This window comes from Mytilus californianus, unplaced genomic scaffold, assembly GCF_021869535.1.
Source record: "Mytilus californianus isolate M0D057914Y unplaced genomic scaffold, xbMytCali1.0.p SCAF_1, whole genome shotgun sequence".
Lineage (NCBI taxonomy): Eukaryota > Metazoa > Mollusca > Bivalvia > Mytilida > Mytilidae > Mytilus > Mytilus californianus.
The window spans coordinates 134,078,352-134,102,135 of record NW_026262581.1 but is presented as its reverse complement, the minus strand read 5'-3'; the positions used below and the strand labels follow the sequence as shown (position 1 = coordinate 134,102,135).

The window sequence follows — 23,784 nt, the reverse complement described above, 5'->3', positions numbered from 1 at the left end:
TGTCTAATGGTAACGTTAAAGTTTGTACAATGTCTGATGTCTTATGTTACTTCATTAAAGAGTTTGTACAATGTCTGAAGTCTAATGGTACTACATTAAAGTTTGTACAATGTCTGATGTTTAATGGTACTTCATTAAAGATTTTACAATGTCAATGTCTGTTGTCTAATGGTACTACATTAAGAGTGAACAACATTACAGTTTGTTCAATGTCTGTTGTCTAATGGTACTTCATTAAAGCTTGTACAACAAGACAATGTCTGATGTCTACTGGTACTACTTTATGCGTTTGTATAATGTCAAAATTTCTAATGGTACAATGTACTACTTTATTAGTATTGTATGTTTTTTTTAATTTTGTTCATTTATATACATGTTTAAATGCCACATTTTTGCGCCTGTCCCCAGTCAGGTACCTCTGGCCTTTGTTAGTCTTGTATGTTTTTCTTAAATTTTGGTTCATTTATATGTTTAGGAGTTCAGTGTGACGTCCACTTTCACTGAACTAGTATACATTATGGTTTAGGGGCAAGTTGAAGCACGCCTCTGGAGCTGGATTTTCTCACTGTGTTTAAGACTCATTGGTGGCCTTGGGCTGTTTTCTGCTCTTTGGTCAGGTTGTTGTCTCTTTGACACATTCCCTGTTTCCATTCTCAATTTTATTGTAGAATATCTTATGTTTATGGTGCTACATGTGTTATGATTGGTGCCCAAACATCCTCACAATCTTGTTTGTTTTGTAGCCTCTTGGTTTTAAAAATGTTCAAACACATTTTTTGTGATTTCTTGATGTTGCTAGTAGAAGTTGGATTTGATGTTGCTGTTTTTTATAAATTAGAGCTCATTTTTAAAGAGGATTTCTTTACATACTAGTTTTTTTTTAATTCTTGACTTGTTAAAATGTTTACAATGGGGTTTATTTTTAGGTCAATAAACAATAAATATGTTTCCAGACTAAGACTTTTGAAAGATTTTGCATACAACTCAGACATAACACAAGGTAAGGTTGATATCAGAGTTTATTTTGAAGAAGTGCTTTTCTTGCTATTTTTTTATTTTGTATTTACATAAGAAATCATGTAGTTCTGATGCAGTATTCTTTTGGCATATTATTCCCTGGAGTAAATTCAGTAATGTTTATTTCAATGGAGTGTTTTTATATCATAAAGTGTTTAAGGAACTTAAACTGAACTATCAAATTTTGATTTAGTTAAAATCAATTATCATAAAACAATACTGACCATGTATTTTATCAAATTGATGATAGCAGATAATATGCATTAAGGATCAGTTTTCATGTATTTTGTGAACAAAATTAAAAATAATAAATGATTGCCACATAAAACAACACTATTTCAGAAAAATATATTAAATCAAAATCATCATTGCAGCAAAATCAATGAAAAAATTGCCTCCAGGAAATTATTCTTATTTTCAATATCAATAAAGACTTGGGCATAAACAAAATATAAGACATGGTTATAGATATATATATTTATTCTGAGTCCAGTATCTACAACAATACTGACAATACATATTCAGGTTCTCACCACTCATAATTCTATTACAAAACTACATATATATTATAAGTCTGTTCACCTACTATATCAGCTCAATGACATACACTGTAAAGCACTGAATATAAAGGTGTAGAGACTTACAATACAGCAGTGTATAGTTACTGCTTAATTGCACATCTTGTTAATGAAACATAAGGTTTTCATATTACTCAATTTGACCCAGTTTGATACTACTTCCTGTGTTTTTGACTGGTTCCTTTTATAGCTAACTGTAGAGCTGACACAATCACTGCATCTTTTAAAACATACACACAGTCTTGCAAACTAAGACTGTTTTAATTGTCTTAGTCCTGTAAAAAAATCTTCTTTTTATAATGCTTTAGAAAAATCTGACTAAAAACAGATTTTTTATGCATTATTGTCATATTTACTTGAAAAAAATTTGTTTCCCCTTATGCTCTCTTTCAACACTTTAACAGGGGTCCAGCTTGCCATACAAGGACCAGTTCACAAAACATAGTTTACGAATTGTAGACATTTCATGACAACTATCAATGACAAAATAAAAATATGGTCTACATCAGACATAAGAAAATGCCCTGAAAAAAACATAATAAGCTCATTTAAATTTGATATTAACAATAGTGTTTTTTTGCAAATAACTTGTTTGACTCTGTTATTAAACACTTTTAACACAGGTTGTTTCCCTTTGTCTTATGCAGACTGTTTCTATACTGGACAAAATTGGCCGTTGTCTATGCAAAGAATGATAAGTTGAAAATTGATATCAAAAGTTTTTAGCTTAACAAAAGATAAAATGAATGAAAAGATTTGAAAGACTTTTAAGAATTCACACAAAAAAATTTGGTATTTCTGCTAGCTCTTCATTGACTATGAAAATGTATGTCCGTCGTAAGGGCAGCAACTCAAAAAAAAGGATATCTAATTGCAGGGTCAATTACGGAATTGGCAAATTAGACTATCGTCAATTTGTTTTCACAGTTCTTAATTTCAAAGTCTGGACATTTATAAATAACAAAACAAATGTTACAAATTTATACACTAGAAATCTGCAAAAAATTCTCATTTATTACAAAAATAATACATCAAACAAAAACAGCTTGTTTTCAAATGAATATGGAAAATATTATCTCTTCCTAAAGACAGTAATTATAAAAAATTTGTAAAATGGGAGCTATTAGTTTTATACTATGCTATTATATAATTTGTTGACTAGATTTATAAATAGAATGGAAACAAAAAGTTTCTGTTTGTATAAAGTTATATAAATAAAAGGAGATGTTGGGTAAATGTCAATGAGACAACAACCAAACAACATAATAAAACCAATACAATCAAGGTCAAGTTGAATTTTCCTTTTTACAATTTTTAACCTGCAATAAATGCAGAAGTCATAAAATGAACTAGTCTTGGAAAAAAATGTCTAAATCATAATTTGTACATAATTTTAAGATACAATTATGTGAAAGTTTTAAGACCAAGGTGTTTATATCTATACTATAATGTATAGTGTACTTTAAGTACAGAGGACAACAATAAATCACAACTGTCACCTATTTCTATGTAATTTGTTATGTAGAGTTCAGGGAGACTTATAATTCAAGGCTGTAACTTAACAGTTACATCACTCAAATTCACATCTAATTTATTGCCCTTGACATTCTAGGTGAGAAAAGTATGACCTTTTGACCCAAAAGTCAATAGACTCAAAATACATATAGCTTGGTTTAAACTAGGAATTATTATTTTCTGGGTAAGTTTATTCTCCCCGAGAGGGAATTATTTTTTGGGTAAGTTTATTCTACCTGTCAGAGAGGCAATCTTTGTACTGACAAAGATGCATTTAACACAGTCTATATTTGCAATAAAAATCTATATGGATATTTGATTTGTATAATTATATGCTTCCATGCAATTCATAACTTAGAGAAAAATATAAAAAAATTACCTTTTGAAATGAAGTTAATCAACAGGAAAAAAACCTTAAGATTTCATGTGCTTTCACTGCAGGATATCTATATGGTTACATAACAGAATAGACTTTCACAGATATGACAAGTAGGGTCCTTTAATTAATTTACATGCTTCCTGTATTCCTTAATCATATCATGGAAGTAAAATGAAATATTATACTTCCATGATCCTATCATATCTGGACTAATTGACAGAAAAAAACTTCTTCCAAAACTATGATTTGTTGAGCTGTGGGCACCTTTTTTCTTTTTCCTTCTTCTTTATATATTTTTTGAGGACCTATTGAATTTAAAACAAGAATAAGTGTTTCCAAACTTGTTGTCTAGACTTGGGACAATTTGGAGATATGCATGTTATGAACACACTTGTGTAATAAATATACTCTACATAAATTTTCTGGTTTTATCCTGGTTGGTTTTTTTTTTTTTTTATCTTTTGATGGGACTTTTCTTTTTATTCCTATGTATTAGTTTCCCTTTGTTATAATGGATTATTTTCTTACATTTAGCCTATTCCTTATAACCTAGGAAAACAACAGCTGTTCTGTGATTCACTAATTTTGCTACAATACACAAACAAAACCTACAATTAATATATACAGGGCACATTTTTGTGTATTTAACACATCTTTTTAAATATTAAATATGAAAATTCAGGAATATTTCGAACAGGCATTTCACATTGTCAAAATTACAATAACATTTGAAGATCGTAGAGCATATATAAATATCCAAGAATTTGGCACTTTAAAAAAAAAGATTATAACAAAAACAGATGATTTTGTTCATCAAATATAAAAGCAGAAAAGGCTGCTAGGAAACCAGTTACTGTGTAAGATAACAAAATTGTATTATAAAATCTGAATTCCAATAGGAAAAAATCCCCTAAAAAGCAGAATAGAATCATCTGTTATCAATGGTATAATGTCATAAAAACTCAGAATAAGGCCCTATAAAAGTACCTGTTTATAGCATAATCAAATGGGACAATGAAAAAACTGAACTGATAGTTCTTTAAGTTTAAAGGAAAATTGATGTTTAATTTTTTCAAAAATTTTAAGTATTATAAGCTTAGTTTTTCAAAACTGTAAACCAATAATGCAGCTCTTGTAAAATATTTTGCAAGCCTAGGTCAGTGAATACAATCTTAAAAGATTTTGACTGATGTGAAATAAACCGTGAATAGCTTAATAAAATATAAAATAACAAATAATGGCTGGCAGTGTATACATAAAAAACACTGAGGTAATCTTAAATACATATAAAACTTAATCAAAAAGTTATAATATCCTGTTGAGATCTACACTTTACAATGATTTTGTGTTTGCCATCAACACTTTACAATGATTTGTGCTGTTATAATGCTCACACCATGCACACAGAATACTGATTTTTCTCATGTTTAATGAAAAACTAGCATGATATGATATGAATATTGCACATCTGTTACAATTATGATAGTCAGTAATAGTCATTCATACAAAAGACTTAGTGATTATAAATTGTGTCAGAAAACCAGCAATATTGAATATGGTAACAGTTTGTCATGGATTTTAACATCTATACCAACAAAATTTTTCAATCTTTTGGGAGCTGTGTTTCTTTAGAAAGTCTATTAAGAATTTTCTTTAGAATAATTCATGCCAATTCAGGCTATTTTTACCAATTTCAGCTCCTTGTCATGAACACTATTATTTTTGCAAAAATATTGAACACATTCTTCTTTCTTTTTTTTTAAAGTGAAGCATATTTTTTACCAGTTATCAAAATTCAACTCCATTTAAATGTTCTATTAATCATTTTAAATAATTTTTCATTGTGTGGCTTAAAGAACTTGTTTAATTTTCTAATAACACTTGGGTGAGTTCCAGGATGTGGTCTTCCCTTGGTTGCACCAAGACACTTTTCCATGCTGCCCTGCTTTTTACAGAAAAATCCTCGTGTTTTGTTGAAATAAAAATTGTCTTGTGTAATACGATGTTCTAATCCTAAAAATGATTCTACATGTTTTATTTCCGATACTGGATCAAGAACGAGATTGTCCCCGTCCACAATTAAAATTTGCTCTCGTTTAAACACTCGTAGCCACCGTTCAAAATGATGATGATATATACTAATACGAACGGCTTTATAATCTGTATTAATTTCTCCCGTGTAAGGATCTATCACTAATTCTTCAATTTTCTGGAAGGTGACACCTTTAGCCAATTTATTGTAATACACTTGAGTATAATCAGAAAGCACTCTGGTTGTGGGGTTACGTAGAACTACTATTAATTTTATAGTACTATTCATTATGGATATCCTTTCTGGAACTTTCTCTGTTATAAAATATCTTGGACTTTTCTCTACAGTAATTTGTTCAGGGTAAGAGTAAGGCATTTGTTTTCTATACCATTCTAACCCTAAGTTGTATTTTTCATCTTCATCAAAGAAATGCATTTCATGCTCTGCATTCTGAACCTGAGGGTGTAGTCCTATAAATTCCAACAAAGCTCTAGTTCCACACTTCCGAACTCCAAAAATAATACATTGTGGAAATCGTCTTTTTGTTCCAACTGGATGAAACTTTTCTGAAAATTGATCCTGTTCTAGAAGTTTTCTGAATTTGATAGAATCTTCATAAATAATGTTGTTCATATTTAAATCACTCCATGCTATTGTGTTGGAGTAAATAGATATATTGAGTATAATAAAGATAATACAGACAACAATAAGAGCATGTTTCCACTGCTGTCTCATACTGCCGTCTGCTGCACAGTAATCATAATATCACATATCTTCCTCCTCTGTTGTGAAAAGTCCACTTGAAGTTTGACATTCTTTGTAAAACATGTCGCTTTCATTCCACTTCTCTTTACTACATCTGGAAAACATGAGAAAATTATGTTTTACATGTTTCATATGCAACATATATATAGTAAGTGATACAACTTGATGTATATGATAATCATGTTTAATATGCAACATATATATAATAAGTGATACAACTTGATGTATATGATAATCGTTAAATAAACATCCACATCTACATATCTAACTACTGTTCATATCTTTAAGTACAGTTTTATATCTAAGTACGGTGTTTCAAATCTTCAAGTACAGTTTCTCTCTCGTTTCTCTAATGGACTCATTGCATTAAGTCAACTATAAATATACCACTAATACAATGTAAGCATTTAAAATTCTAGAAGGATAGAGATGACAACAGCCATCAATAAGATACTGTGTTTTGTCTGGATCAGGCAGATATTTGGTCCAGAAGCTTCTGATCAAAGTTTTAAATAACTGATGACAAATGTTATTATCATCATGTTTTTTCACTGGATTTGGACAGAACTATCTAGGACCCACAGGGGCCTCAAAATATCAATTAACCTCCCTTTCAAACTAGTTTAAAAATACATCAGTTGATATTGTAGTACATTTGTACAGACACAGTGGCATGTTTAAAATGTCAGTTTTTGTTTCCTTTTGAAACATTATGTACTGAATGTGAACTACTTTAATTAAGACAGTATTTTTTAAACATAAATACTTAATGTCATATGAACATATAATTGTTTGTGACAAAGAATAAAATCAAAATAAAAACAAAGAAACAACATTTCAATTGATAATAAATGAAAAGGTGAAAAATTATGAGACTTCGGCCCTCTGTTCTAATGACGGTTTGATAAAATCAAATGATGACATTAATATACTTTTATATGAGTGTAAACATGCCATTAAGTTCACCTGTCATTTTTTCAATTTAAAAATTTACTGAAATGATCTCAAATTATTGACATTTTTTGCAATTAAACAACAACAAAAACATGTACATGGAAAATGATTATAAAGTCTACAGCATGAAAAGGTCATATCTTTGAAACTAATGCTGCAATGTCTTGCTTTCAAGCATCATTATTTCTAGCCTATCAAGTTTTGTTTACCCCCTCCTTACAACTCCTCCAATAGTCATGCTTCACCTATATTTTCTACCAAAGCTTTGTTCTTTAGTGAAGCTGTGCATACCAATCTATTTTTGTTCATCAAGAAAACCACATCTGACTACGATATCTGTTATAAATGGGACTATAGAAATAAAACAAAATATCTTAACAATATATCCTTTATTCTGAATGTACATGTTTATGTCAAAAACAGACAACGTTTGCATAAAACTGAAACACCAACTTATTTTCCAGGACAATTCCAACCTTGCCTTCTTATAATACAATAACTTTGTCTACTTAAAAATTGAAAGTCCATTTATTTCAATAAAGAGAGAAAATGAAGGCTGAAAACCAATAAGCAACAATATCTTTATACGAAAACAGAAAACAGCAGACGTGGTAAACGAACATTAGTTAATTAATGAAATCCTGGCAGGATTCGTCTGTGATTATCTAGGTAAAATTGACTTAATTATTCCAGAGCAAAAACTCTGAATAAATACAATAAAAACATGAAAAATAAAAAGATAAAAATCTCATTTAAAAGTAATATAAAATGTTCAGGTGATAAGAGGGACACAGGTGATGTCCAGGTGTTGTATCAAGGACAGGTTACAATATTTTTATTATTACTGTCAGGCGTCCAATGAAGTTAGGATCCTGGATGAATGATACTGTAATTATCTCTCTTTAATTAAAGGGTAAAAGTATCCTAAATTTTCTTCCTGTTTAAAAATAACATCGAAGCAGAAGTCCATTTCTTATTAAACCCATACCTGCAAGTATAGAAATTTCATAGGATATGTTTTCTTGCTTTCAAAATTCTAATTTTTAAACTTTAAAAAAAGGACATTTCTATTGCTTTTGATTGTAAAAGTTCATTGAAAACAACTAGCAGAAATGGAAAACATTGTTTGCTTTTGTTTAAAAAATAATTGTCAGAAGAAATATTATAGTCAGTCAGTCTCTCACTGTTTTCTCTTACTAAATAATTTTATATATTAAATGGTCTTTAAAATAAAATTGTCATGAACATGCATGTAATATATTTGCCACTGGACTAAAAAATAATCAATCTTTAAAAAAAAATAAAAATTTTGCAATTTTTCCATTTATAAAGGGGCATAACTCTATGACGGTTTAAGTGACGACACCAAAATTCAAACTCAATCTGTGTTTTGTGGTAATAAGCATTGTGTATAAGTTTCATAACATATGGTTGAGGCAAACTTAAGTTAGAGAACGGAAACTAAAATTTTTGCAATTTTTCCATTTATAAAGGGCATAACTCTAGAACGGTTAAAGTGACACCACCAAAATTCAAACTTGATCTGTGTTTAGTGGTAATAAGCATTGTGTATAAGTTTCATAACATTTAGTTGAGATAAACTCAAGTTAGAGAACAGAAACCAATTTTGGGACGTACGTACGTACAGACGGACAAGGGTAAAACTTAATGCCCTCACCACTACGGCGGGGGCATAAAAATGGGGAATGTGTCCATGGGACACAGATGATGCCCGCTTGCATATCATATCAAGTTATAAAGGGACATAACTGAAGAACGGTAAAAGTGACACTACCCAAATTTGTAATTGATCTGAGTTTTGTGGTAATAAGCATTGTGTGTAAGACCCCATTTACACTAGCAAAAAAGATCGATCTTAATCTTTGGTCTAATGTAAACGGGAAAGATTGATCTTCAATCGGACTTAAAACAACCTCCAGAGGTGGTTTTAAAAAGATCGATCTTATTTGAATCGATTTTTCTTTTAGTGTAAACGCTTCAGGTGAATGTTATATTTAGATATGAAAATAAATCTGCGCATGTTCGGCGGCAAAATACACGTGTTTCAAAACGATGGATGGAATAAGAAAAGTAAACATATCCTAATCTTCAAACGCATTGACAGTTCATTTTTTAGCGATAGTCTACACACATATCTTTGTTTAATGACTTGTGATGTATGAACCAAAATAATAATTAATAAATCCATACGAAATCCCCGGCAATGAGCAATCTATTTTCTACATCATTTTGCAGTGTGTGCGAGATGCAAAATTTCCTTTAATATTCTATTTTTAGGATTATTTGTTTACCAAATATATAGTAATAAGGTCAGACCGGTTCTTTTTATGTTGTAGTGTAAACGCACTGGATTAAATAAGATCGATCTCGATCGATCTTGCTTGTGCAATGTAAATGCGAACTGATCTTTTTAAGATCGATTCAATTTTGTACAAGTGTAAACGGGGTCTTAGTTTCATAAAATTTGGTTGAGTTAACTAAAGTTAGAGAACGGAAACAAAAAATTCAGCAATTTTTCCATTTGTAAAGGGGCATAACTCTAGAACATTTAAAGTGACACCACCAAAATTCAAACTTGATCTGTATTTTGTGGTAATAAGCATTGTGTATAAGTTTCATAACATTTGGTTGAGGCAAACTAAAGTTAGAGAACGGAAACCAACTTTGGGACTTACATACGTACAGGGGTAAAACTAAATGCCCCCTCCGCTATGGCGGGGGCATAAAAATTACAGAGGATAGTAACTGTACCATAGCACTATGCTTTAAATATATTACAACTTTTTGTTTACACATTTTTTATACCAGTATTTACAATATACAAAATGAAGTAAGAACCAGCACTACCTTATTTATCTATTTTTAAATCTACATCTAATTAACTTCTCTGCTAAAACATTTTTGTGAATTTTTCTCAAATTAATTTCTTAAACTGTTAATGAAAAGCAAATTTACAAATCTTTTTACTTTCAATTCTACTAACTTTTTTCCTTTTTTACCTTTTATCTTTTTAATACATATAAGGTGTAAATTGCTTAACATACTAAAATGACTAAGAAGACCACTTATAAATACAATACAAAGAGAACTAATCAAACGCACCAAAAAATCAGCTTAATCACAAGTGTCAAAAGAAGGAATTATCAATGAAGATACATGTATATAAAACACACTTCAAAACTGATTTTCATTGTGTACAAACACTTTGATATCTGATTTTATCACCTGGGAAAATTAATAAATTTACAATTGGTGTTATAAAAGATGATTTTGTCATGTATGTCTGTGTGGACAGGTGGTCAACATTGCAGGAGACCAATAATACTTATCTATACTGGTCAAAGTAGTGTCATTTTGACACACTGCTGAAATATTGACCATTGGATATTTAATTTCCTAAATCAGAGCCAATATATTAAAACATAATTGTCAAAAAAGTTCAAACGAAGTCTTTGATCAAGTCCAAAGCTTTAAAGTTGATGATTTGAACTATATTTGAACCAACTTCAAACAAAACTGCTTAAACCAAAGAAAGATTGCAGTATACCAAGTACTTTCATATTGGCAAGGAACATTTGCAACTTTCTATTCATGGGCTGATCAAATCCATCACAAAAAAAACATTGAGTAAGATAAGATAATAAAACACAATACTGACAGCTAGAAAAAATAAAATGAAGAGAATACCATGGGGGTTTGTCCTTAACTTTACAACGATTTGTGTATCAAAATAAATAAAATTATTGTTTCCATCTAATTTGCCAGGAATATCCAAGGATCGTTTATTAAGATATTTTTTGACAGATACAGTGACACACATTGGTCCCAATATACACCCCCATCCTGTTGCTGATAAGGATATATAAATTTTTAAAACTTTTGATGATTGCATCTAAATAACCACTAGTCATAATTGAACAAAATTTTGCAAAACAAATTTATATTATGACCGTTTATAAAAAAAAAAATATTGTCACAGATTTTTGTTTACTTTACATGAAAATTACAGTTACACACAGTGTTTAAACAAAATCGTTATGCAAATCCTTAAAAAATAATGAAAAATATATAATAACTGAGACATCAATGCCAGGCAATAAACAAATGTTGTCAATAAAACTTACCACTCCAAACTCCCCGTTAATTCCATCAACACAGCTGAGAAATTTAATTCCAACAAAATGCACAAATAAAAACTCAATCACTTAAATTAAAGTAACAAGAAAATTTAAATGATTTCGTCGACTTTGTGAAGCAATGTGATCCTAAGATCAATACAATAATGTTATACACAGGTCCTGTGACATTTGTCAAAACATTGACAGACAAATTAAAGGGTGAAAGTTTCAAAAGTGAGGAAATTAGATAAGTACTAGTTATGTTATATTGAAAGTCGTTGAAGTAAATCAGGCCAATGAAACGTGAACTGGGGTCTAACAAATTATCAATACCCAATGTCTCCGGAAATCTTATAGGTTTTAAACCTCCTTTTTTAATATTGTTTCTTTACTCATAAAAAGTGCACACAATAGTGAGAGGAAAATTTTACAACCTTTTCTAATGATTATTAAAGCTAGTTTAGTGTGCAACCTGTAGGAAGTGAATTCACAAAAATATGCTCAAATTTTGTGCTGGGTAAAAATGTTATATTATAAAGACAGATCTTTTGAGTAGAACTCAAGAAAAATATATTTGAGATATTCCTAGAGCAATAACATTGAAAAACAGTCTACAATAATAAATCAGGGGCATATCTTGAAGAAGGTAAGAGGGGTGCAAGCCTTGCCCCTGAAAATGTTAGTGTTTTTATGAATTATTCTCATAATTTTTCCACTAGCCTGTCAACACTGAGGTTGTCAGTTGGAATCCTGCACATGGCTCCAATCTTAATTGACTAGGATTGTCAGTTTTTCTACCAAAGGTTGTGGTTCTCTCCGGCTTCATCCGCCAATAAAAACTGACCGCAATAAAATAGCACAATAATGTTGAAAGTGGCGTTAAACACCAATCAATCTTATTTTTTCATAGTAAAATTTCAATATCATCTGGTAACCTCTTCCAATCATTTTGAGATAATTTAATCGGAAAAAACTCTTAATGCAAAAGTGAAAATTCAGCTTTTAAACCTGAATTTCATAGTCAAAGTTTTAATGTTAAAAAATTATAAGGCCATACTTACAGGTAAAATTAAGTGATCAAAGCGAAGCTACTACTTGCAAAACCACATGGGTTCCCAATGGAACTTATTGGGAAAATTCATATTAAAATCTTTTTCTCTTAAAGCATATAAGTTATCAGAACCAAACTTTCATCCAAGAAGTAACAGTCATGGATTGATTGATTGTTGCTTACTTAATGCTCATTGAGTAACATATGGATGACTTTTTACATCAAATATTTCCTATTCCTGTGGTAAGCTGTAAAACATGGTTGTAAGAGTTTTTTTTTTTAAATCTTTTTAGACTTCATATGTCCAGGTCAGCAAAACAGGCTCTATGGAGCCATTTCTTTTATTTCATTCATAATAAATAACTACCATGATGTGACTGAGATGCTATGGTACTGTTAACAGGTCTTCAACAATGTGTTGAGTATACATGTATGTTTACCTTCATAATGTGTACAATTACAAACACACTAGCCATTTATATTTCACTGTGTGTATGACACATGATAATCTGCTATAATCATTTTGTTTCTTACATAAAACAAACAATACAAATTCAATATATATATATTATTTTGTTTGTATCTTGTTAAAAATTTCAAAAACTACATCTTTTAAAATTAGATTGTAAAAATGAGAGAAGAAAAAACCTACCTCCATTTATCTATCAATTCTTTAATGGTAAACAAACAAGATGTTTTTTGCACAGCTGTTAGATAAAACACCTCAGTGATCCTGAACGTGTTACTATAATAAGGGCACACAGTTGTGCTTCACTGATACAATCGATAAAAAAGTCATTTTCAATTTCACAAAATATCATTTCTTCGTTTAAATGTTTTTTATGTAAAAGTAACTGAACTGTGCCAACCAAGTATTGCATAAAATATCACTGCTGTGAATTCTATAGAAACATTGAATGAACAAAAAACATCTGTAGAACAAAGAAACTACCAAATGCAATACTTTCTTCTCTATACAGTTATGATTTATCAAAAATTGAAATTGATTTCAGAATTTTTTTTAACAATACTGCTTTTAAACTGCAAGAGAAATGTTTTATTTCTGAAGTTTTAACCCAATACAATCAGGATATTCTTCTTACTGGTCTCCAATTTGTATTAATCATATAAATTAAGATGAAATCGAATCATGCTTCGGTAATCACAAGATCAAATCACACAATCATCAGCATCAAATGTCAATATCAAATTTAATTGAAATCTGTTGAGGAACAAAAATACAATATGTTTACTATAGAACAGCCTTTTAAAGGTAAAACCTTTCTGACCTTTAATGAACATACACCACACACATCAACGATAAAAGTTTATACATTGAAACTTGAACACAACCTCAGTTAAAAATAAAAACATCTATCAGTAATTTAAACAAATTCAAATTTATGATTACTTCAAAAAACACCAATGTGTTGGGATGACACTAATGTGATTGCCTATTGAATCAACCAGGACTTCAAAACTAGGTGAAAAGTATTTGAGCAATGTCATACACTTACTAACCAAAAAATCAGTGTAGTATCTACATGTATAACTAAAACATTTTACACAAGGGCCGTTATTTCATGAAAAGAAGAGTATCCTGATGAAATGAAAATCAGCTACATATCTAGGTATAACAACAGAAAAATCTCAATCTCAACAACTGTTGGACTTCAGAATAACAGAAGGATGACTATTTGCATCAGCGTTATGTAACTGTGAATCTTTCCTGGCAGTGCATTTTCCTTAGGATCAAAAATACACTAGTGTAAAAATTTCATGACAATTTTCCTTGAGGCTTCATTTTTGGTTCTGACAGAATAAACACTTAAAGATGAATACATAAGTGCATTTTATGAACTGTAAATTCTACATCCAAGATTGAAAGTATGCTAACTGTTCAGCTGTATGCAGAACCCACTGAGTGGCTAGGACATAAAAAGCACTAAACATTTGGAAACTTAAAAAGCAATGTTGACACAACTGATCATTACAATACAATTTCCATATAATAAAAGTCCTTTGTTACAAATCATATCAGAAGTAATTCTTCTGTTACCAGAGAGATACATACCTGCATAATTTTCTGAATATAAAATAGTCTTGTAGAATTTGTTATAAAATTAATAAAAATTAATTCACTGTTAACAAATTTCTGAGTATAAAATAATTTTTTAAATTGATCTGTAAAACCAGAATTCTGTAAACACAATTATCATTAGAAATAAAAACCTTTCAGGCAATAAATTTAGAAAAGAAAATTATAAGAAAGGTTTGTAAATAACATAGGAATCTATTTCTGTCCAAATGAAAGCTGGACCTATCATTTTCCAATCAAAGAAAATAACTACTTACTGTAAGTGAAATCCTCAAATGAAGACTTTCCTTGGACATTGACAATATAACTAACTTATTATTCAATATTACAGCAAGAACTTATCTTAATCACTTTGTCCCTCCTAAGAATATTACGACCTATAATCATACACTAACAGCACTATATTTGATCGTTTTTATCCAATTTTGGAAATTTTTCATCCGTGACAATGAATTAATGATGTTGAATTCTCTAGCCCATTACCTGAAAAGCGATTCCTGGTAATAGAATCTCCGGAGATATTCTATTTTATGGTATTGACAAACATCGATGCACATTTATGTTACTGTTAAATACAGAACAATTATTCATTGGATTACCTAAAGAAACGACAGAGACATTATATTTGTAGTGATTTCCCGGACAATAAATCTGCAGTCACTTTAATTGTCTCTAAGCATGAAATCTATCAATTATAACTTGTTACAAATAAATATTTCATTACACATTCAATCAAATAGGATTTAAAGTAACAAATGATGCATGAAAACAAATTGGTCAATACTAATCTATGACCCAACATCTAAAATGACTGTTGCTGGTTAAACAAGCATTCTGTGAGTATTGCCTAGCAATACATAGTCCACTACCAGTTAAAAATTCATTGTACTGGAACAAAATGCTAACTTGATCTATAACTCATGTCATGGTGTAAACTATATAACAAATATCAAGTCAATATCTTCAAGCATGACTAAAAAAAATGTGGAAAACTGATTATTTGAGTAAATTTTCGAAGTCCAAGGACCATAACTCTGCACAAAATCATAAGACCGGACCAAAATTCGAAATTGATCTGTAGCTTTTCATGATGAAACTATATACCAATCATCAAATCAATATCTTCAAGCATGACAAAAAAATGTGTGGAAAACTGATTATTTGAGTGAATTTTCTAAGTTCAAGGACCATAACTCTGCACAAAATCATCAGACCGGAACAAAATTCAAACTTGATCTGTAACTTATCATGATAAAATGATACACCAAATATCAAATCAATATCTTCAAGCGAGAAGAAAAAAAGTGTGGAAAACTGATTTGCCGGACTGACGGAAAGACAGATGGACTGAGTGCAAACCTAAAGTCCCCTTCGATGGTAGGGGACTAAAAATCCTTTTTATCTATTGTACAGCAATGGAATACTCCCTAATATTAAGAAATATATCTTAAAATTGAATTAATGCTGGATGATGCTATTTAACACCACTTTTAGCATTCTTGTCTATATCATGGTAGTCAGGTTTTTTTTAACAGAGGAAGTCAGAATTCCAGAAAAATTACAGACCGTCATGAGAAAATCTGGGAATCCTTGTCACATCAAAATGGAGTCAACCTTGGTGTTGATTAGCTAATGATAACTGTGGATGAGCTTCTTAGACCACTCTTAGACCCTCTTAAAACTAGACCAGTGAAACCCTATCCAAAAGAACTGATCACCAATTCTTAGAATGGGATGTTCCAAATATTTACCCACTAATCTTGTTTACTTGATTAAACCTCAAGTTTCTATGATTTATTGACTTGCAAATGGAAAGTCAGAAATACACTTTGGCATTTATAGCGACTTTTATTTTGACCCTGTCAATTCAGTACACCAACAGTAAAATGACTTATCTTTTAACATCAAACTAATTTTCTCCTAATTAAAAGCTGTCCATCAAATGATGTAATGACCTTCACCCTTGATCTTGATAGCTTAGAAATATCTTATCATGTTTGTGCATCAATTAATATACTAAACACAGCATAAACTAAAAATATGCAGTGTTTCCATCTTTTATTATGTCATAGATATATGCAAATTCAGTTTCATCTAAATCAAGCCATACAACAGAATACTGTACTTAGTAAAAAAAAAATGTATAATACATAATTCATAACCCCGAGGGCCATGACATAAAAGTTATCTACAAATAAATGGGGATTGTGTCCATGAGACACAGATGAAGCCCCCGCTTGCATATCATATCAAGTTATAAAGGGATATAACTGAAGAACGGTGAAAGTGACGCTACCCAAATTTGTACTCGATCTGAGTTTTGTGGTAATAAGTATTGTGTATAAGTTTCATAACATTTGGTTGAGGCAAACTTAAGTTAGAGAACGGACACGAAAAATTCAGCAATTTTTCCATTTGTAAAGGGGTATAACTCTAGAACAGTAAAAGTGACACCACCAAAATTCAAACTTGATCTGTGTTTTGTGGTAATAAGCATTGTGTATAAGTTTCATAACATTTGGTTGAGGCTAACTTAAGTTAGAGAACGGAAACGAAAAAATTCAGCGATTTTTCCATTTGTAAACGGGCATAACTCTAGAACGGTCAAAATGACACCACCAAAATTCAAACTTGATCTGTATATTGTGGTAGTAAGCATTGTGTATAAGTTTCATAACAATTGGTTAAGGCAAACTAAAGTTAGAGAACGGAAACAAAAAATTCAGCAATTTTTCCATTTGTAAAGGGACATAACTTTAGAACGGTATTCGTGACACCACCAAAATTCAAACTTGATCTGTGTTTTGTGGTAATAAGCATTGTGTATAAGTTTCATAAAATTTGGTTGAGGCAAACTTAAGTTAGAGAACGGAAACCAACTTTGGGACGTACGGACGGACAAGGGTAAAACTTAATACCCCCTCCGCTACGGCGGGGGCATAAAAAGTTAAGCTGAGGTCTATATAAATTTAAGAGTGAAAAGAATTACATATTATTGATATCAAAATGTTAAAAAGATCAAATCACAGAGTTTTATTTTTTTCATGATCAGACAAATATTCAAAGCCATATTTATATAACAGTTTTATATTCAAACCATTCATAATGTTTAATATTTTAATGCAATGCTCAATTCTGAATTACATGAAGATAAGACATTATTGTTTTTTTTTTATTATTTTATAATTTATAAGGCGTTTTACTGAAACATTTTTAAATTCTGTTAATATTCATGATGTTAATGTTCAAAATACACATCAGCCCCGCTGTTTGGATCCAATATACAATATATGGACCGGTCTGACAGTACTGTCTAATAGATAACATAAGCAGCATAAGTACTGAGTACAATATTCTGTTTTATTAATTGGATTAATGAGGCTGAAATATTTACCTATATAAAAATAACGAGATGAGGTATGATTGCCAATGAGACAACTATCCACCAAAGTTCAAATAAAGTGGATGTAAGCAATTATAGGCAACAGTACGGCCTTCAACAATGAGAACAACCCATACTGTATAGTCAGCTATAAAAGACCCAGACATGAAAAATATGAAACAATTCAATTGAGAAAACAAACAGCCTAATTCATCACAAAACAATTAACAAAAAACAAATATGACAGACATGAATCAACGAAACCACTGAACTACAGGCTCCTGACTTGGAACAGGCACATAAAGAATGCTCTTTGCAATGCATATAAAAACAATGTACAATTTACAAGGTAAAATATCATGCTAAATGTATTGAGAAATTGACCATGGCTATACAAAAATGCTAAAATGTTCAATTTTTAGGTAACCTAATCTGATTGAAATAATGGTTGTTTGCTTACAAGGATCTGAAAACACTATGTTTTTCTCTCTGTTTTCAAGACCTTTCTATATTCTCTAATTTTATAATAATGATAAACTCCCTCAAACATTTGAAGGCAGACATTGCATTGGGTGATGTAATAAGAACAGTTTTATTTGAAGGCAGACATTGCATTGGGTGATGTAATAAGAACAGTTTTATTTGAAGGCAGACATTGCATTGGGTGATGTAATAAGAACAGTTTTATTTGAAGGCAGACATTGCATTGGGTGATGTAATAAGAACAGTTTTATTTGAAGGCAGACATTGCATTGGGTGATGTAATAAGAACAGTTTTAAGTAGAACAGGGTGTTGTCAGATCTTTGTAAGCAAAGCTTGGACACAGGGTCTGTATTCTAATCAGATTGTAGGTAACCACGATTTTTATAACAATAAGCTTTCTACTTTAAACAGTGTAATGTCAATACAATGTTTCTTTATTTTAATCCTTAATACCAAGAACCACCTACCCTGGGATGTTAATTTTACACAAACCTCTAGTTCCTAAGGATCAAAGCCATAATACTGTTTCCAGTAAAACCAAATTTAATCCATTATCTCCTGTTTATTTAGAACTAAATATCAAATGACATTGCACCAGAGACTTGTACCACACAACTTTCCCTTTAAGTAATAAGTCTGTCCCTGTTTATTAAATATTCAAACAACTCCCCCTATAGCAAGACCATCAGCTGTATTGGAACCAATTATAGATTATTATAATATTTCACCCCAGGTGATTTATAAACTAATTAAGTTGGCCCCAGATGTTCTCTATCTTCTGTAAACACCTTCCTAGATCTTATAAATAATCAATTAATTCAAATCTCAATGTAATATCTTACACATGATTAGTTACAAATTCAACAGATGCAGCAAAAAATTGATTTTAAACAAACAACTGCTTCAATCTTTCTGAACTTCCAATTTTTTATCATTTTTGCAAAATTAAATATCATGCAGTCTTTATTTCAAAGATAAAATTGATAAAATGATTTTTTCTAAATGTTTATCTTTAGTAAGTAGGTGTCAATCAATATAAAGGAGACAAATAATATATAAATAACAAAACAAAAACCCTTAACTTATTCTGACATTTTACAGGTCTCAACCTTCAATTCAAAGTTTTTATCTTTAGCAAATTCATATATCTAAACAAGTCAGCACATTTTTAAATTACAAATATATATATATAGTCCTTTGAATCATTATTCTTTATTTTTCCAGCTACCAATAATGCCTGTGAATGTTTACTTACAAAAACTAACAGAGGTGGCTGCACATTAGGGTTTATTTAAAAAATATAATAAAATGTACAATTTACTGACTGTTGATGTTATAAGCATAAACTAAATGCACCAGGCGATAGGAATGCCCCAGTCTGGTGCTTAGTTTAGTTTTGTTTAGACAATAATTTATTCAAAAAAATTGAATTGGATTGGGCAGCAGGCTGGTGCGCAAGTCCAATAGCTGTATTTCCTTGTTATAAAATGTATAATTTCTTCAAAAACACCAACTCGAACTTTCACTCAACCAATATAGTTATGAACTAATAAACTGTTGACAAAGAGATATGTCTTGCCTGTTTGTTATTTTGATAGTAAAATGCAAATGTTTAAATTCAAAATAGCAATACTTTAACATGTAAATTATGCAAAATTTCAAAGTCAATGAACCATGACTTAAAAGAGGCAGTGCCAAATAATTTCCATGGAAATGAGATGTACCAATGCTTATACAATTGCGTACTAAATATCATTGTCTTATCATCATAAGTTGTTCTCCTTAAACTGACCTTATCACAAACTGTTGATGCCACTACCAATATCATTGTCTTATCATCATAAGTTGTTCTCCTTAAACTGACCTTATCACAAACTGTTGATGCCACTACCAGAAACAGAATACCTGTCTCGCTTTTTGACTCTGTCAAGGTGAGATAAAAATCAGCTGAATAACAAGAACAAGTTTAGACAACTAATGGATTTCAGGAGGTTGGAAGGACATGATGACAGACACGATTTACACTAAATACCCAAATCTCTGTTAGGCCATGGCATAAAATCAAAGTGACCAGAGTTACTACAGCAACCCTACATACTGCTCAATACATTACATTATTGTTAATACATTATATATACAAAACATTTGCCAGTGGAATTAAGTCAAAGATCAATTAATCAATCAAACATATATATATAGTGATGTTATATAACTGTCAGGTATCTAAAACAGATGCAGTGCCCAATTATGTAATAATTCTATACAATCATAAACGTATTATATTCAGACTGATCACAATTCCCCTGTTGTCAAACATAACGCTTTTATTTCAACAAATTTATGATTTGTTATAAATTGGACAGATTTCCATAAACTATCATGTTTTATTGACCAAAAAAGCCTTACAAAAATGCTGATATTATTGTTGTGTGAATCTAATGGGGATGTAAATTGTCTCAGTATGATAATGGTTGTGTGAATCTGATGGGGGATGTAAATTGTCTCAGTATGATAATGGTTGTGTGAATCTGATGGGGGATGTAAATTGTCTCAGTATGATAATGGTTGTGTGAATCTGATGGGGGATGTAAATTGTCTAAGTATGATAATGGTTGTGTGAATCTGATGGGGGATGTAAATTGTCTCAGTATGATAATGGTTGTGTGAATCTGATGGGGATGTAAATTGTCTCAGTATGATAATGGTTGTGTGAATCTGATGGGGGATGTAAATTGTCTCAGTATGATAATGGTTGTGTGAATCTGATGGGGGATGTAAATTGTCTCAGTATGATAATGGTTGTGTGAATCTGATGGGGGATGTAAATTGTCTCAGTATGATAATGGTTGTGTGAATCTGATGGGGGATGTAAATTGTCTCAGTATGATAATGGTTGTGTGAATCTGATGGGGATGTAAATTGTCTCAGTATGATAATGGTTGTGTGAATCTGATGGGGATGTAAATTGTCTCAGTATGATAATGGTTGTGTGAATCTGATGGGGGATGAAAATTGTCTCAGTATGATAATGGTTGTGTGAATCTGATGGGGGATGTAAATTGTCTCAGTATGATAATGGTTGTGTGAATCTGATGGGGGATGTAAATTGTCTCAGTATGATAATGGTTGTGTGAATCTGATGGGGGATATAAATTGTTTTTGAAGTATGTTTTTGAAGTATGATAATGGTTGTGTGAATCTGATGGTGGATGTAAATTGTCTAAGTATGATAATGGTTGTGTGAATCTGATGGGGGATGTAAATTGTCTCAGTATGATAATGGTTGTGTGAATCTGATGGGGGATGTAAATTGTCTCAGTATGATAATGGTTGTGTGAATCTGATGGGGGATGTAAATTGTCTCAGTATGATAATGGTTGTGTGAATCTGATGGGGGATGTAAATTGTCTCAGTATGATAATGGTTGTGTGAATCTGATGGGGGATGTAAATTGTCTCAGTATGATAATGGTTGTGTGAATCTGATGGGGGATGTAAATTGTCTCAGTATGATAATGGTTGTGTGAATCTGATGGGGGATGTAAATTGTCTCAGTATGATAATGGTTGTGTGAATCTGATGGGGGATGTAAATTGTCTCAGTATGATAATGGTTGTGTGAATCTGATGGGGGATGTAAATTGTCTCAGTATGATAATGGTTGTGTGAATCTGATGGGGGATGTAAATTGTCTCAGTATGATAATGGTTGTGTGAATCTGATGGGGGATGTAAATTGTCTCAGTATGATAATGGTTGTGTGAATCTGATGGGGATGTAAATTGTCTCAGTATGATAATGGTTGTGTGAATCTGATGGGGGATGTAAATTGTCTCAGTATGATAATGGTTGTGTGAATCTGATGGGGGATGTAAATTGTCTCAGTATGATAATGGTTGTGTGAATCTGATGGGGGGTGTAAATTTTCTCAGTATGATAAGTTGTCATAATTTACTACATTTTGCCATTATTATATCCATATCACATTTGTTCACATTTCATAATCGGTAAATATCAAGGTCTCTCCATAATAATTTCTTACGATTTACTATCAAAAGTGTTAGATTTGAACTTTCTTTATCTGTCAATTCAAGCAGACATTTCATTTCCAAAGTGAAGTGAGAAACCATTGCTAGGTTCTACAGAACACTTTAATAATGGTTACTTATTGCTATTTCAAATCAAAGTCCCAGAATCCCACCATTCAACTGAATGTGTCGGAATTGGGGGTGGTTTCAAATAACACTACACTTCACACAAAACTTAACCAAAGTTATTCATGAATAAAAAGAAGGTCATGGTCATGTCACCTATATATTGTATGGTACCAGTCTTGTATTACATTATTCCAGTTTCCAATACATGTTAAAACATGGAGTAAAATAATGTTTTTCTGGATGTCATTTTTATCTGTTTGTTTAAAAGTTTATGCTGAATTGATACATCTATTTAGATTTTCAAAAAAATGTTGCATTTTTTGGGGGATATCTAACCAGGAAAGTGGAAGGATATCCCTTTTACTGGATGTGGTGTGGACTTAAGTAAACAGACAGTAGAAAAAAGTAGTTTTACTTCAGGGTTTCATAACTTTATATTCTTTGTAGCATGAGGCACATTTTTCCCCATTAAATCACAATTTCACATTACTACATACATGATATGTAAATGATATGTGAATATCAAAGGTCTCTCCATAATAATTTCTTAAGATTTACTATCAAAAGTGTCAGATTTGAACTTTCTTTATCTGCCAATTCAAGCAGACATTTCATTTCCAAAGTGAAGTGAGAAACCATTGCAAATTTTCCATGTCGCATTTTATCTTTTTTAAATTTCACATATCAGCTGTTTTGCATGAAAGCCTATGGAGCAGTCAATTACAAGGCTGCAACATAGATGGAGATGCTCTGCTTTGTGGTTTTCTTGTTCACTTTTATAGAACTGACATTTTAATATCCAAGAAATTTTAACTTTGATTTTCTAAAGTAAAATCAGACATATCATAATCAAGCCCTAAAGAAATTACCTTGAATTGACATAACTTAAAATTTAGAAAGAAACCCTGGGTACCAACAAAGTTTGTCAGTGTTCCATTGGAACCCTGTGTCTTGTATGTAATTGCTGCTGTGTAAAAGTGTAATGTTTACTGTCAAATCTCGATTTGTAACATAAATTTGGAAAAAAATGAAAAATAAATGGAGAATGTGTCCCCATGGACACAGATGATGCCCCAGCTTGCATACAACATTATAAAGGGACATCGCTCAAGAACGATAAAAGTGACGCTACCAAAATTTGTACTTGATCTGAGTTTTAAGGTAATAAGTATTGTGTATAGATTTCATAATGTTTGGTTGGGGCAAACTTAAGTTACAGAACGGAAACTAAACATT

General features: G+C 31.0%; 1 protein-coding gene across 11 annotated transcripts in view; it reads right to left on the bottom strand.

Annotated features, from left to right (window-relative positions):
* Window positions 1–23,784, bottom strand: part of LOC127735289 (heparan sulfate glucosamine 3-O-sulfotransferase 5-like) — a 94,844-nt gene that overhangs the window by 23,018 nt on the left and 48,042 nt on the right. For 6 of the 11 annotated variants that reach the window (XM_052245461.1, XM_052245435.1, XM_052245472.1 and 3 more), the window contains one exon: window positions 1,480–6,380. The exons of 2 other annotated variants lie outside the window; for them this stretch is intronic. In XM_052245461.1, coding sequence (XP_052101421.1) covers window positions 5,285–6,256 — 972 coding nt within the window. In that variant the 5' untranslated portion in view covers window positions 6,257–6,380 and the 3' untranslated portion in view covers window positions 1,480–5,284. Of the gene's footprint in view, window positions 1–1,479; window positions 6,381–11,385; window positions 11,688–13,082; window positions 13,262–14,785; window positions 14,937–23,784 lie in introns of those variants that run through there. 3 more of the 11 variants (XM_052245471.1, XM_052245452.1, XM_052245445.1) reach the window with 3 other exon arrangements.